Source organism: Zingiber officinale, chromosome 5A (genome assembly GCF_018446385.1).
Source record: "Zingiber officinale cultivar Zhangliang chromosome 5A, Zo_v1.1, whole genome shotgun sequence".
NCBI lineage: Eukaryota > Viridiplantae > Streptophyta > Magnoliopsida > Zingiberales > Zingiberaceae > Zingiber > Zingiber officinale.
This window is the reverse complement of record NC_055994.1, coordinates 135,452,068-135,469,229: the sequence shown is the minus strand read 5'-3', so window position 1 is coordinate 135,469,229 and position 17,162 is coordinate 135,452,068. Positions and strand designations below refer to the sequence as shown.

At 36.2% G+C, this 17,162-nt stretch overlaps 2 protein-coding genes and 1 long non-coding RNA gene across 8 annotated transcripts; 1 reads left to right on the top strand and 2 right to left on the bottom strand.

The window, feature by feature from the left end:
- Positions 1-502: 502 nt before the first annotated feature.
- LOC121981969 lies at positions 503-4,006 on the bottom strand. The gene is made up of 3 exons (XR_006111960.1): positions 3,778-4,006; positions 1,565-1,657; positions 503-1,182 (listed from the first exon to the last, which is right to left on the bottom strand). It is a non-coding gene; the product is annotated as an uncharacterized LOC121981969 (long non-coding RNA).
- A 1,224-nt stretch (positions 4,007-5,230) lies between these two features.
- On the bottom strand, positions 5,231-11,075 carry LOC121981967 (putative serine/threonine-protein kinase). Of its 6 annotated transcripts, XM_042534784.1 has the most exons (9): positions 10,307-11,075; positions 9,600-9,749; positions 9,256-9,488; positions 6,574-6,700; positions 6,413-6,484; positions 6,107-6,284; positions 5,873-6,005; positions 5,728-5,794; positions 5,231-5,633 (listed from the first exon to the last, which is right to left on the bottom strand). In XM_042534784.1, exons 1-9 carry the CDS (start codon positions 11,058-11,060, stop codon positions 5,614-5,616), a joined length of 1,734 nt encoding a protein of 577 aa, XP_042390718.1. In that variant the 5' UTR covers positions 11,061-11,075; the 3' UTR covers positions 5,231-5,613. The 6 variants fall into 6 exon arrangements, with proteins under 6 accessions (XP_042390718.1, XP_042390717.1, XP_042390720.1 ...); XM_042534783.1 differs by having other exon boundaries at positions 5,231-5,794; XM_042534786.1 differs by having other exon boundaries at positions 5,231-5,794; positions 10,660-10,881.
- A 4,936-nt stretch (positions 11,076-16,011) lies between these two features.
- On the top strand, positions 16,012-16,624 carry LOC121983282 (putative glutaredoxin-C14). The gene has a single exon (XM_042536224.1). It carries the CDS (start codon positions 16,086-16,088, stop codon positions 16,395-16,397), a length of 312 nt encoding a protein of 103 aa, XP_042392158.1. The 5' UTR covers positions 16,012-16,085; the 3' UTR covers positions 16,398-16,624.
- The last annotated feature ends 538 nt before the right edge of the window (positions 16,625-17,162 follow it).

Genomic DNA, 17,162 nt, shown 5'->3' with positions numbered 1-17,162 from the left:
TCCAAATTCCAAAAGCTAGAGCTCATTGAAGTTTTATACAGCGTCTCAGTTCATCCCATACCAGATCCACTCTTCTTCCTATACATTAGTATTTAAGCTGCCACCCATCGCCTTGTAGTGGCTACCGCCGCCGCCCCCTCCACCATTTGGGTTCGGCCTCCGGCTCTACAGCGGCGTACGACCAGCTGAGGGCAGCTGTGGAGCGGATTTTCTGCATGGGGATCTTGGAGGATGATTGGTGGACCATGATCGGGGCGATGCAGCTCACCATGCGACTTGGCAAATCAACAACTCAGCTACATGGAAGTCAAGTAGTCAAGCTTAGCACAAGGATTAAAACCAAGGGAAATCTTTGAAATGCCATTCAATGTGCGCACCTTCAACTTTTATTATTGTCAAAATCTTGCCATTTCCTTTTAAAATATCCTTACGTTGGTTTTTTTTAATCATAAAGTTGATTAAAAAATCAAACAGGTACAGAAAATTTATTATAAATGAATAATAATAATAATAATAATGTTTTATTATTCTATTCAAATTCAAAATTAACAAAAATGTATTACAACTAAAGAGGGATACCAGAGACATCAGGCACTCAAATTCCTGATCAAAAATATACAGAGGGTCATTAGGGAAGTGACAAGATCATGTCAGTCCAAATTTCTTCTCAGCAACTATGAAATATATTGTGCTAATTTGGTTTTAGGCCACTCATGAAAGGAACATATTAGGCTACTGTTTAGTAGAAATAGTCATGACAATTCCGATTCAGATGAAGAAAAATTCTATCAAGTCCTTATTAGCTTCAATTTCTCGCTTTCTTAGAAGATTTACATGGTTCCATAAGACGATGAAAGGAAACTAGAGAGAGTGATCGGAGCATGCTGATGATGCCAAGAGAATAGTGAATCGCATCTAATTGTGATCCCAGAACTTGATGTTGTTGAATTCTTGCAACCATAGGAGCAAGAGATTTATCCGCTGTGTGATGGTGTACCTTCTGAGCTATGCTGAGTAGAAGCAACTTTTACGAGGGACGAATTCCTTTGCCAGTTCTCAATTGCTCTTCTAACAGTGGCCTTCGCTTCTTGCACCTCTGCCACCGAGAACTTGTGCTCAAGGATCCCTAAAGGTCCTGGCTGCAGTACGTTGAGGACAGTCTCCACATCTTGCTCCAATAGCCTGTAATATAATGTATCCTTTGGATTAAACTTTGAACCGAGAAAAGAGAATTGGCATAACTCATAAATTAGGTCCAGCCCATAGGGCCATCGGAGTTATAAAACGAGAATAAACACAGGAATTGAGTTGTGAAAAGTTGAATTCGCAATAACAAGCAATATTTGGTATATGAATGCAGTTTTAAATGCAAAATTCAGCAAGGGTATATGCTTTCACAACTCAATTGAAATAGTCCAAGTCTTCCATGTATAGCATACATAATAATTCTAATTTAACAATAAATAAATGAATACATAGATCCAGTACAGTCAAGAACCAGAGCTAGTCAAAGCTTTTAAACTGATTGCATCAATAGTGTATATGCTTTAGCTATCAACTATACCTGAGAACTTGCGGTAACTGTACGCCCGGAAAGGACCTGAGAAAAGACATAGTCATGTACTTCTTCCTGGTAATCTTCACTCGAGAAGGAAACCTGGAAGAAAATGCAAATTTCTATCAAATGCCAAAACATAGACGTAACCTGACAAGAGGAAGAAGGAATACTAGACCAATATATTAGGATACATTAGATGTTCTAGAAGGATATAGCAGGCCCCAATTTTACAGAAGAATTCAATCTAAGTTTTAGATAAACAAAAAAAGCAGGGAGAAAATTAGATGGCATAGCTCCTGTTTTAAGGGTACAATGAAATCGACATTAGAGCATTCCCTGTATCCTGAAGGACTACTAAATATCAGAGATTTCATGCCCACTACAAATAGTTGAAAGCAAAATCATCTCATTTTTCATCAAATTCTTATTCATCTGCATGATGATGACAATCCATGATTTAGATTTAAAAAATAACTTTTGCAATCTTGTATGATGCTTCAGCAACTTTACATTAGTGTAGCAACTCACAAGTGATCAACCAAAGCAGAAAGAGAGGAAAAACAGATATGCTGGATCTCGTCTTTACTGTGCATATATCTTAATAAAGGCATATACTTGAACTAAAAAATTCAAACAATGACTGTGTAGACTGTACCAATCATAGTAGAAATAGGATCAATGAAGAATCAGTTCAAAACAACTCAAGCACACTAGCAACAAGATACCAGAAACCAATGTGGGTCCAGTTGCAATATCAGAACAGCAGATTGAATGACAGGTAAGAACTTGGATAGTTTCACATCAAAGGGATATGAAGGGTTGATATATCCCTCATCTGGGGCAATAATAGCCAGAGTACAAACTCATTGGAGCAATATTGAGATTGTTCTATGCCTCTTTCAAACAGAAATTATATGACAGCATAGAATGGTTTGTGACACAATTTTTGTGTTGCCACAAGAAATGGTGGCACGAGAATAGCTTTCACAATGGTGGAAAGCCTAGAGAAAGAATAGTTAGACATCTACTTCAGTTGTTCAATAGTTATTGAATGTAGAACGCCTCAAGGAATGATGGTATTTTTGTTCAGATGGTTTCCATCCCATCAAGGTCACATTCAAACATTATGTAATATACATGTACAATTGCACCAACTGAAATGAGTACTTTTTTGGTCTGACAAAGTTCTTGTCCAAATAGATTAAATGACATATTGAATAATATCATGCCCAATAATATGGTTTATAGTGCTTCCCTAAGACACTAGGAAGTTATACTAATGTGCGTAATTTTGTTTGTAGGTAAACATTTTTTAAATGAATAAAGTAACCAATTCCAAGGAATCAGGTAACCACACCAAAACCTAGAGGCCACAAAATGGGAGCAAACGTCATGCAATTCCTCCATGATCAAGACACAATCAAATGATTTCTTAAAATCACAGATGGAGCTCATGGTCCTAGCAAGAACTCTGTTGCCTTGTTTTATTGATATTCTTTTTCTGGTTGTGTATGGATTCTAGGAGGGAAAAATCCTCATTAGAACCAAATATGAGATAGACAAACATAAGAGAGATGGAGACGGGCTATGATCTAAATGGGGGGAAAAAAAGGAGCCTGAAGGTTACAAATGAGAGGAATATAGAATGACACACATACTAGTGAGATTGACAGCCAATGGCTCGACCAAGATTCTCTGAAGGGAGGACAGCAAACTAATTCAACAAAACAGAGTCATATTATTTCAAACCTCTATTGCTCGGGTTTGATAATAATTTAGCATACATGTTTACAATGTTTAATTGTGGATCTATATAAGTTGATCGACAGAATAAACATCAATTAATATTGTACAGTTAAATCAATTAAATGCTCTCATTGATTTACAAATATCCACTGTCATTAATGATCTGCAGAAATAAACATCACAGCGACAAAGAAAGCATGAGTAATCTCTTTTCATCAATTGTCTAAAACAAAAGAAGCTACACAAGGTGCATTTTCAAGGAAAGACCAGAAATAATCAATTTTTAAGAGTCTTCTCATAACAGAAGGGATGAACACTACTGTAAATTGGTCCGAAATCAAAATCCATTCTCAAAAACAGTTAACTCCAGAATTACCACACATGTGCCTCTCTTCTACATTAAAACTATGATTTCAACCCAACAAAAGATATGAATACCCCTTCGATCCAAGGTCAGCGTGAATAGGAGAAACCTCAATGAACTTGGAGCCGGAACTACGAGGAGACGATCGTAGATAGGCCGAAGGTGTAGAAGGTCATGACCTTGCGACGGAACGGAGACTACGAAGTTGCTGGAGGAGGAGGGAGAGGCGCGATCGATGGCTGTAACCGATCGAGAAGGGGCTGCGGGCGTAATCGAAGATGCGAATGCTAGGGATCGGAGCAGAGGTTCGACCGCGCGTCAGATTGGACTTATTTGCTCCTGTCAAAATGTAAATTTTATTTAACTTCGATTTTCTATGATTTTATAATTATCACTTATCTATCACATTTTTTTATAAATATTAGTGATTGTGCACACGCGTGTTGCGTGTAAACACTAAAAAACTCTAAGACTAAAAAAAAAAAAATCCAATGTTCATTCTGTATCTAATGTACTGAAGGAAAACATAATACTAACTTTTCTATCTTCTTGTTATCAGAATTTTGGTAGTTTTGTAGTTTGTTCAGAAACTCTTCTCGAAAATGCAACATACACATACATTGAATTCACATTGACTCTTTATAATGAAATTATATTAATTAAAGTATTGTAGTATTAAAATACTAAAGTAGAGTCATTAGGGTAAAGTAACTGCCTTTTGAAAATCTAAATTATTTAGGGTGACGGAATCCCAAGAACAAACTACTGTAACGGACTTCCCTATGCAAAAAAAATAATTTAATTTAATATTATACTTATCTTAGTAAAAAAACTAAAAAATATATATTTTTTAGCATCGTTAGGCTAAAATATTTATAGAAACTTCTTTGATTTTAGTGTTGTCAATTCTAAGATGTTGGGACTAAAAAGAACTATATTTTTTTATATAAAACAATCAGAGAAAATTAATGATGAGAAAATTTCATAATAATATGCTGAGTCTCGAACTCTAGATTAATGATTGTTTCGCTTGTGAAATTACTAATAAACCTTAGAATTATTTTTAAAGTGAATAGAAAAAAGGACAATAACGTAATTCATTTTAGACTTCATCAAAATTAGTTAGTAAAGGGGGAGATTTTAATAAAATAGTAAGGTTATCAAAATATTCCTTTTATTTTATTTTATTATCATTTTAACATGTACTTTTAGATATTATCATTTTATTTATTTATTTTTATAATCTAAATATTCATTTTTTATTATCGGACTAATTTTGAAGGCAAACTTAGTTCCAACCAAATTTGTTATTAACCGACAATCTCACAAGTAATTAGTAATTTGAACTCCTCAATTGTAATGTATGTCACATAGTTTCCCATCACCTCATAATCTCGGGAGCTTAGATATTATCATTTTAGAATAATAATCTAGTAAAAATTAATAATAATAATAATAATATTATTATTATTATTATGGTATGAAGCTCCTGCCAATATAAAATCAAATCATAGATTCTGATATTACATTTTACAAGAGATGGTTTTTAAACGATAAATAAATAATAATAATAAACTAACAAAAAAATTGCATAAGGAAGTCAAAATTCTACAATAGCAGGCACGTTAAGAGGCTGAATTATTTTACAGATGAATGAATCATAATATTTTTGAACAATAAATAAATCCATACAAGAATGGTGAATTTTTTAGTTTTGAGACAGATCAATGTTGCCATGGCTGTCAGAGAGACAAACACAGTTCGGATACACAGACAGCAAGAACTACTGCTTGGGACAGAGATCTTTTGTGCATTGCATTTCGCTGAAGAGATTGATTCTCGGCAGCTTGATCAAATAACTGATTGTTTGTTCTTCAAGCTCAAGTAAATAACTGGCTACCGAGGGTAACAATGGCAGTGCCATCGCCCATGATTGTTGTCAGTGTCATCTCAGTCTCGAGAATCCTATCGAGCACGGTGACAATTGAGCTCATCCACGGGCGGTTTTGACCGGATGGATTCAAACACTGAAGAGTTAGTGCAATTAGCTCTTTCATACCTTGGGAGGTAAAACCATTACCGAGCCGACGATCGATGAGATCATTTGAACTAACATGAGCTTCCACCTAATGCAGTGAACTTGTAAGTGTCTAGCTGAACTAAAGATCATCAGTTAAAGGATATACTTGAACACGATGAATTACCCAATGAGCTAAAATATTGTATGAATCTGGAGAGATGCAGTGTTCGATGTCAATTCCGCTTATGAGCTCTAGAAGGAATACTCCAAAGCTATAAACATCACTGGCTTCAGAAAATCTTCCCAACTCTCTAGCACTGGAAAACACATTACCTTAATACAATACCCAAATAAGTCAATTATGATATCCAATAACAGGTACAACACAAGTAACACAAATTGTGAAATTTTCACATACACAGGATCTTGGAAGGCATTTTTACTTCCCTGATGTTGAACTTCCTCACTTCCTTGTAGTAATTTGAGAATGCCTGCATCAGCTACCTTTGCAATGAAATTCTCGTCGACCAAGATGTTGCTTGTTTTGAAGTTTTTATGTACCAAAGGAGGTGCAAGACTGTGCAGATGGGTTAATCCTGTGATCCAAAGTTATGAAACAGATCTAATTTTCAGATTGTGGAGAGGATAATTTCTGCTCAAACTGTATGATGTATCACTCATTAACTTATTTCCTCATTCAGTTGATATAAAGGATTGAGCTTACCTTTGGCAGCTCCAATAGCCACTGTGAGCCTTTGTTTAAATTCAAGATTTGTTAGTGAATGGTGTTCATTATCTGCCAAAAAAAGTATACTATGTTTAAGTAGGCAAAACAGAAAAATAATATCAGAGCCATGAGTCAGTGTTAAGATCAGGTAACCCTACAATATAAGTGCTGAGAGATGCTTCCATTTGGCAAATACTCATAAACTAACATTTGCAAACCACCTTCCTGGCAATAACCGATAAGAGTAACTAGATTGCGGTGTCTGATTTTTGATAATTTTTTAACCTGTTTAAAAATAAGAAACAGTTTAGTATGCCTTGCCACCACACGAGCATAACAAAATCATGGAAAATCAAGTGGTGTTCACGACCAAAATTCCTTGAAGGAAAACAATTGTGAGCATAATTCATATAAATGAAAATAGCACATCCTCAAGAAGCATCTATGCATCTGTATCTGAGCTAATTAAATGATATATATTCTGAAATAACACCTTGAAATAATGCTATCAACCAACTAATATGAGCTTATCCATGCCAAACACAAAAATGGATGTGAATATCTAAATAATGGTTGCACTTATTCAAACAACGATTTGATAATGTCTGTGTTTAGGCCAAAAAATGATTGTGCATCTCTAGCTAAGGATGTTGCATACATATGTGTTGAACTTGTGGCATAAGGGCCACAGCACAATAATCTCATCCTCGAACTCATGGTATCTGTTCCACTTCCATGGCCTAATCCAGCCACCTGCATGTAAGATTTGATCAGATGACCTGAATAGACACAACCAATAGAGTCTTGGTCTTTAGCCCTTTTATCACTACAAATATCATATATCTCTCCGTTGATAAAGATTGAATTGAATCATGTACCTTCTTTATCCATTGATGAAGATCAAATTGCACAATATGCCTTCTTTAATATTTATACATGTTAGATCAGATTGGACGAACCAAGTTGACACAACCATCAGATTCTTGGTCTTTAGCCCTTATACCACTATAAATATCATCTTCTTCTCCTTCGTTGAAGATCAAATAGCGCCATGTGCCTTCTTACTGTCTACACAACACATCTTGAACGTACAACACACATCAAAATCTCCAAAACAAATACATTAGATGGAGATCTCATAGCTATCATCAATATTTTTTCTTCTTTTCAAATCTCAAAACCTCTTCTATAAGAATAACATAAGTATCCTTGACATCAAGTGTGACTAAAAATACCAAGGATGCCCTCAATCCAGAACATGTTGGGTCCCAACAGAAGTTAGCATGATTTCCCATTTAGTTTCCACCCCAACTACATGATATGTCCCGTCTTCTCCAAGCTACACAAGTTTTCTACTTAGTTTATAGATCATGAAGTCACTACTCAAAGAAGTCACATGATGTGAGAATCACTAGTCCATGATCAATTGAGAAAAATCTATCAAAGATTATTTTTTCTTGTCATCAACATTAAAGACACTTTCTACCACAGTGGTTTTGCAATGTTTTATAAGTCTCTTCAGACATTTTGATCTCACATTTTGATTTGCTTTCTAGTTCCAACACATGATAACTTCTACTCCAGTTGTGACCAAGAGTGTCCCTTGGTGTCTTTGAACCATAAGACTCATCACCAATGCCCTTTTGTTTACCAAGTAGCTTGTCTGATTTTGGAGTGGAACATCACTTCATCATAGTAGAAGATCTCATCTTTGTCAAAGATCTATGTGCTTTCTAGTTCCAACACATGATATCTTCTACTCCAGTTGTGACCAAGAGTGTCCCTTGGTGTCTTTGAACCAAGAGACTCCATCACCAATGCCCTTTTGTTTACCAAGTAACTTGTCTGATTTTGGAGTGGAACATCACTTCATCATAGTAGAAGATCTCATCTTTGTCAAAGATCTATGACTACCAAAGACAGAAGCATGCTACAAGATGATAGAAGCAAGTATAGCTTAACCATAGCCTTCTTCTTCATAATAGCATGATATTGTCCACTTTGGGCCTAAGCCCTCATGACTTTATTTTTGGGCTCTATCCAAAAGACTTTATGTCAATGGAGATATCTTACATCCTTTTAAACCCATGATCTTTTCCATATCTTTTCAATGTGGGACTTTGATTGTATCGATCCCTAACAAAGTGCAAATCTTTTATTGCAGTTGAATTTTCAATAACATAGACTTCAAGATTGTTGCCAAATCAATTGCCCATTCATGTCAAACCTTGTGGTATCCCTTAATATTTTAATATTTTCTATTTTTAAAAAATTAATTAAAAATCATTTTTTATTTTAAAAAAAATGTTGAGCCAACCGGACGGAGCCCAAACTTGTGTTGGGTGACTGTCGGTGACATCACAGGTCATGCCCAACATAGCCCATGGCAGTCGAGCCCAACGCAAGAACTCAACGAGCCTATTGGGCCTATAGCTTAATTGACCCATTTTAGCACCTCTAAACCCAATCTATCTACCAATATCTTATAAGGAATAATCAAAAACCAAAACAAGAATCTTGCAAAATGCCAATTGAAACCACCTTCAAATAATGTCATCCACCAACCTTAATCTTTAAGCATTTAACAAGCACAAAAAATGGTGTTTATTTAGAACAAGGATTGCACAATCTTAGTGTTTTAGATAAACATAAATATGGTTTTTGATTAACTATCCAATGATGATGCATGCACTCATATTGAACATCCTAGAGGCCATCACACATTCACATAGATAGTAAGCAAGTCTTTTTTGCATTTATGTTAGCAAATATGGAGGACTAATGAGAATTGCATTAGAAAAAACTTCTTATACTTTGTTAGTCCAGGGAAACCAATTTACCTCTTCAACAAATGCCAGCCTTGGAACATGTGCATGCCTCTTAATTGCTACAATTGTACCATCAAGAAGCAGACCCTTGTATACTAAACCGAAGCTACCAGTGCCAACAAGATTGCTTTGACTAAAGTTCTTAGTAGCTTCTTCCAACTCTTCTAGTGTGAATCGCCTAGCAACATGATGCTCATTTGCAAGACTGTAATCGACGAATGATCTCCTATCTCTCCTACATTCCACTGCACAAACACAAATACCAAAACCAAATATATATAAAGATTAAAATAAGGAAAGCAGGCAAAATAGTGAAGACAAAAGCCCTTTCAATCATATAGAGTAACCTTAGTTACCAAGATTAGATGGGTCTGAAGAACCAGTCTCAGAACTTCTATTCGCCTCGGTCCTCCCCCAGTAAAATATGTAGAAGAACAAAAGCCCAACAACAATAACCAACAATGCAAAGCCACCTGCAGCAGCTCCAACTATTTCTGCAACTGAACCTGGCATCTGATAGAGACTTCACTCCAATTATCCCAAACATCGATTCTTAGAAGACGAACAGCGACACGACAGAGGAAACAACAAATTAACAGCAATGCATGACCCAATGAAACCCAAAAGGAAAGAAATTCAATAGCCATGCTGCTTTAGCTCTGTCCAACCAGGGTTACAATTTGCTTGACAGCAATCAACCGAATGTCGCTGAGTCATGCTTCCAAATTGGCTCGATTGATCGATAGCAGCAATTTACTACCGATGAACCCTAACTGGAAGGCATTCAAAATCCACACAGGTAGCTGACAAAAATTGAATTAGAATACAGGCTACAAAAGCCAAACAACCAATTTCAACCGTCTCACAGCACACCAGCAGTGTGGCCATTAGATTCACCCTACCATTTGCAGCAACATACTACAACCTTTTTCCTAAAAGCAACATCACGTACAAGCTAAATGAAACCTCAAACTACAAAAACTCAAGACGACATAAACCACACTTTGTCGAGATGCCATGGGACTCCTATTGAACTGATTTGGCACGGCTAAATTAGACTCACCTGACGTGCAGTATCCACAAGAGAGCGAAAAGAAGAAAGGATGAATACGACCAAAGGATTGGCGAACAAGAGGCAGGAGGAGGGAGGCTAATAAACCACATGACGAATGGGTGAATGGGGTCTTAATCAAAGATAGTTGGGTGAGCAGCACAGATCTGTTCGCCATGTGTTTGTAGTATTGTTTAAAGCAGTACTTCAGAATCCATCTCAATCCGAGAGGAGCAAGTACATATTGTATTTGTCTACGAGGAGGAAGGAGGGAAATGCATGGCCAGGGGAGGTGATTTGAGGCAGGTATGAGCGTTACAAAAAATGTACGAGATCTCCAGGCGGGTTTTACCAGCAGGCGGTACCTGCGATTATCAGACACGAGGGGATGGAGAGGGGTACAAGGTCTTCCGACATCAGGATTTCTTTTCGCCACCGCCAAGATTCCACCCTGCCATGGCCCATGGTGGCTTGTTGGAGGACGAGGCCCTCGAGGTTCCAAATGGAGCAGCCGCTCGTGATTGACACTCATACGGTGCGAGGCCCCGCCCTGCTCCCGGAGAAACCTGGTCGTGGGCAAAACTCGGACTCCTTGTTCAAATGACTGGACGTGAAGGTCTGCCGGTGGCCATGACACGACAACCCTCTGCGGGGCCTGTGTGCGTGGCATGCGTCTCGCTCGCCTGGCTCTATGTGGCCTACCCAGCTCATAGCTGAGACGGGAATGGAGAGCGGTGGGGCATGACAACGCCTTCCAGCTAGCCATCTACCATACCGCATGGTCTGCAGCACAGCCTGGAAAGCCTAGTAAAACCTGGTGGGATTTGTCATGGCATGAATTGGAACACTCGAGGAATCCTTCCTCACTACAACCTCGATGTAGGAGTAGATTCGCTACCTACATTATAAAATAAATAAATTTACTATCTTAGCAGCCGCTTAATACTGATACATAAGCCATAGATATATTTCTGAGAATCAATTGACCATTACCTCAGAACTACACAACTTAAATTATGTAGCCAACTGAGATAAAGACACCGAATAAAGAAAGAGAAGGGACGCAACTACTTTAGGAGCAAAACACACTCTTTCTTCCTTCATTTCAGCTAGCAAGGTACGTCTGATTTAAGTATCCGAGGACCATACCAAAGTACGTCTTGACCTGACCTTTTATTCGTCTTTTTAACCGGGAAAGAGAAGCTGCTCTATCATGATTTTGTTTGCTCGACGCCAATCCGCTAAGAGCCGAACTGATGCAGTCGAAGTCAACAAAGGACGATCCCGTAGAAGTTGACTAATTTCCCGATTTCAGGATTAACCAAGAAGCCGACCTCTAAACTCAAGCTTATAAAAAATAAAACTTAAATAACCATTTTAACAATTTAATTCCTTCTAGATTGAGCTCCAACTAGAATTTTGATTAACAAAAGGGGGAGCAGTGGCTTGGGCCATGGCGCAATAACTTCATCGAAACGGAACTGGACCGGACAGTAAACAAACAAGTCAAGATGGCTGGCACCCGGCCCCCTCTTTTTGTTTCCATTTGCTGCTGCTCTGGAATTCCCTAAGCAATGTTTTCAGAGAAAATTTGGTTGGGCCCTAAAAGTCCATGAGGATTTTTGTTCCGCCTCTGACATCCTTTGGAATTGCAGGATCGAGTAGCGATGCCTAATCACTGACGCACTGATTTGGCCTTCCAGTGTATTTTAAATTCTACGCACAAACATCATATGCGGACAGCCTGATTGAAAAGGGTAGCTAATTTGCCAAACTTTTTTTTTCATTCAATTTCTTATCATTATCGCCATAATTCATATATATCTTATACATACACGGAGTGACATGGATTTCTCTCTCTTTCTGGTTTACCATTTGAGGAAAAGAGATTCTTTAGTGTCATACGAGTTAACGAATTCATTCTAGCTCGGTTATACTTATTCTGTCCCAAAGGCCGATTGAGCAGAGATGCCTGCGGGGCTTGCTAGGCGTTCTTGTCGGGCATTTTCTAGAAGGGGGCGCACTTAATTCTTTGGATTTCTTTTTTTAATACAATGGTATCATATTTTTTAATATATTTTCCATTTATTTCAATTTTAAATTAAAATTAAAATAGTAATTTTTCTTATTTAAATCTAACCAAACATGAATTCGAATCAAATAAAAAATTATTTTAGTAAAGAGTTTCATACAAAAGTTATTAATGATACTAAAAAGTATTTTTTTTAAAAAAAACACGTCATTCAATTCATAATAATCTCTTAAATATATCCATATTTGAACCTCCCTCTATATTCATGGAGCCGACACTAGGGGGCCGCTAAGGTAACGGATCTACCTTTAAATATATCCATATTTTTTATTTTTTATTTTTAAGTTTTAATACATTTAAAAAATAATGATATTTTTTATGATTTATTATTATTATTTAATATCTAATTAAAAAATAAGTAAAACTGAAATAAAATTAGAAGATGATTATGAGTTTATTAATTATTATTATTATTACTTTTAATTTATTAAAATTTTCAAATAAAAATAAATTTAAATGGTCAAGTTTAATGTTATAAATTTTTTAATGTCATTAACGATTTCTATATGAAACTTCTTAACAAAATTATTAAATTATTATTTTTTTATCTAATTCGGTCCGATTGCATTTGATTTGATTCAAATAAAAAAATTAACTTTTTATTTTAATTTAAGATTGAAATAAATGAAAAAGATATTCTAAGAATTAGATGCACCCTTTCATAAAATCTAAAATATAATGTGTCCTTTAAAAAAAAATGACCCTTTCTTTTTGGAGACTTCTTATAATCTCCACGCGCTGTTGTTGTTTGCCCACGGGTTTAGGGAGTAGTTTAGTTAATCGGCTCATGGTTTTGGGTTTTATTAATTGCCAAATTAAGTTTAGTTTATTAGCATTGCAAATTTTTAATGCAATTTGATTATTAAAAATAACCAATATATATATATATATATATATATATATATATATATATATATACACGCGAAATGAAATATCAACAGAGATGATCTAGAATTCTTTCTTCATGCCCAAAGGGAATAAATTGAAATGTCCATCAATCATCGTATACATCAATTCTTTCGATTAAAGGTGCATCTTTTCTTTAATTTCATTTCATTTTTATTTTAGTCAGAAGAGAACATTGAATCTAGCACAAACATCCATGTAAGTGGTCAGGGTCAATCGGACGTCAACTCATCAGAAGTCAACTAATAGAAAATTATTTAAAATATTTTTAAAATTTTTAAATATTTATTGAAACTTAAAATAAAAGACACAGCCAGGAATTTCAATTAGGAAGTGTTCATGTCATTACCTTTCCATCATCTCTCTTTCACTTCTATTATTATATCTCATGCACTTTTTATATTTCAAGGACTAATTACTATTCTAGAGTTAATAATTATTTATGATTTACCTCTTCTATTATTCTGAGATGGATTAGCCGAAATTACGGAGATGAGCATAGTCATTTTATACCGACCCATGCACCTTGATATTAAAAATTTAAGGAGGTTCAACCCCAATTATATATCTAGTATCATTAATTCTATGGCAAAATACAAAGATATTTTACCTAGCAAATCCAGGAGATTAGACATCCCCAATTATATTAATCAATTAATCATAAACTAAAACACCGTGGAGCGCAAAATAATTAATTAAGCGTGCATGCGTTCAGAATATCTAGTGTTCATTCACTATCATTATCGTGCGCGATTTGTTCTCCCACTGGAAGTCACTTAAAGAAGATTTTGCTGAAGGCATCAAGCAACATTATTATATGTATATATATATATATATATATATATATATATATAGGGGCAGCAGTAGGTGAGTGACGTCAATAAAATTTATTTTTAGAATTTAAAAATTAAATTATAATATTAACTTTAATTTTAAATTGAAAAAAAAAATTAGATGCTCATAAAATGTGTAGGGTAAGAAATGCAAGTTGCACACTGAGTACCTTAAAAATTGTATACATTTTGATTTTTTTATCTACTTAATACTATAATTCAATCTCTAAATTCTATAAACAAAATTAATTGATTTAATCGAAAGTTAAAAAAATAAAAATAAATTAAAATTTTTGATGATACGCTGGGCACGCACGGTACTGACGCCCCATGTATCAATGCATAGTGTGTGTGTATATATATCGTTGCCATCAGCCACTCAGCAAAAGCTTGATTCAAAACTTATCACGGACAGAAAGCATCAGCTTAATCCAGCTGCCATCAGAATCTTTGCATATATATAAAGGTGGATTGGGGCGACACCCCCAATGTAAACTCTCATTATCCACATTTTGATGGATGTTTTTGTAAATCATGAATTATAACCTTATGGACTCAATAAACCGGAAACATTACGGAAAGCAAATGGCATATATTAAAGTTAATGAATCTACCTGCAGGCTACAGCGGAATTGTCATCGGTTTTTTAGTCCGGTGGGCCCTTGATCTTTCGTAGGGATTTAGACACCATATTCTCTCGATCTCTTCACTAACAGAAAGCATTTTGAATTACTTAATCCTACGATAACCATGACCTATATATGACAATGAACGAAAAGAGTTAATTATCGAGTTTTTTACATGTAAAATTCACATCTAATAATTAATACAATCTCGTAATTACAATTAATTAGATCAGAGTTTGTTACTTAACCAAATGAATCCACGTGTTATAAAATACGCATTAGCCCACCAATTACCTAAAGAATATCCAACACATTTGCCTTTGATATGGCGAATAAGATAGGGTCTCCGAGTCGGATCAAAGTCAAAGAGATTGGTTGACATGACAATCAAAGTTAAGGAGGAATCAATACTCGACCGGACCATCATAAAAGATTGTCCCGATTGAGAGGTCATTCAACCGGACCATAGGGCCGATCGAACCCGAGCCCCTCTGGCACTGATGAAACTCTAAGTTGGGTCGGTACCATCTAGAATAGAGTCAATTCTTCTTCATCACTCGGGATTAGTACGGTTAAACTATTTCGGTTGAATAAACTAGCCGATAGGACCCGCGGTCCGATCGGGTAAACTAGGCACTTGGTTCGACCGAACTCAAAAGCCAAACGGAGAGGTTGAGAAATAAACAAATCCCCGACAACATCTCTCAAATCCGACTTGACCGCTTTTCCAAGCAACAATCCGATCGTACTATAAAGGGGACTCGGTCCAACTAAGCATCAACTTAACGAATTCACATTTCTTTTTGACATTTTATGTCATGTAACGAGAAAATTTCATTAATTCAGTTAATATCAGAGTTACTTTTCCAATGAGCAACCTTCTCATTGTAGGACAGGATCAGTCTTAAAAGTGAATTTACACATAATTTAATTATATAAAGCATTCTAATTCAATAATTTAAAATCCTATGTAATTGACTTTCTATTTCTAGTTTTTTTTAACTCTCAAGCGAATTTTCATGCATATAGCAAAACAAACTGTTCTACGTACGGTCTATTTCATAGCAATAATGAGGGGAACAAAGCATTTTGGTCATTCGACAAAAAAAAAATACATTAAACAAAAACAAAAAAAAATATCATGAACATTCCTTTCCTGATCTTATCATCATCCATATTCCATAGCAATTGCATTAATCCGCCAGTACTGTCTCTTCCCAGCAGCTATATAAGCACCTCACTTTTGCAGAGCTCAAACCACCAGCAAACACTCGAGTCGAAACTAATAATTAATTACCATTTTCGATCGATCTTCTTCGATCGTCGGCTTGGCGATGGACAGAGTGCTGCGACTGTCATCGCAGAAGGCGGTGGTGATCTTCAGCGTCAGCTCCTGCTGCATGTGCCACACGGTGAAGCGGCTGTTCATGGAGCTGGGGGTGGACGCGGCGGTCCACGAGCTGGACCAGGACCCCAAGGGCAGGGACATGGAGCGCGCGCTCGCCAAGATGCTCGGCCGCACCCCGCCGGTGCCGGCCGTCTTCATCGGCGGCAACCTCGTCGGGCCCACGGACAAGGTCATGTCCCTCCACCTCGGAGGCAAACTCGTGCCGCTACTGCGCGACGCCGGCGCGCTCTGGCTCTGACGGCGCCCGGCGAACGACCAAAACGAAAATAATTAAGGCCCGAGTTTTGAATTTTGACGCTGCCGATAGATTACAGTATTAATACGCTAGTTAACATGGCGATAAGGATCTCTCAGTTCTTGTTTTTGGCCTTTAAGACACCGCTCGAAGTGTACATTATCGATCGATGTACCGCTCAATTACTGCATTTGCAACGAAATACTACTCAAACGAATAATGCTCTACCATCTTGCTCTGTGTGTCTTCACTTCTAGTTAGTCGTAGATTTGTACATTAGTGTCGTTCATGGCATTGGTTCTCTAATCTCTTTCCCACATCTGAACATATTGATTAATTGATTTATACGAAGTTAAAAAAATTAATTTTCTGAGCTGTGTATTTTGAAGATATTAAACGAAGCAAGAATATTCACTACAGCTGTGAAAGGAAAATAAAAAACAATATTCTGGAATGGCTTATTACGGATTTAAAACTATTTAATTTGCCCACATTATTCCCTGACTAAACCGTAAGCTTGAAGAGGGAAACACAAGGAATTCCGCTTTTCCTTTTTCTTTTTCTGTAAGTTGTGTATATATTCCACCACATCCAAATCTTGGTTGGCCGGTGAATCTCTAGTTTTTATTTAGTAAATCATCTGCCTGCAAAATGAGAATTTTAAGACTTTTGGTAATTGTTTTTTTTAATTTAAATGTATTAAACAAAAGAGATAAATGTATATATTTATTTGATTTTTTTTTATTTTAAAAATATATATTTTTAAAA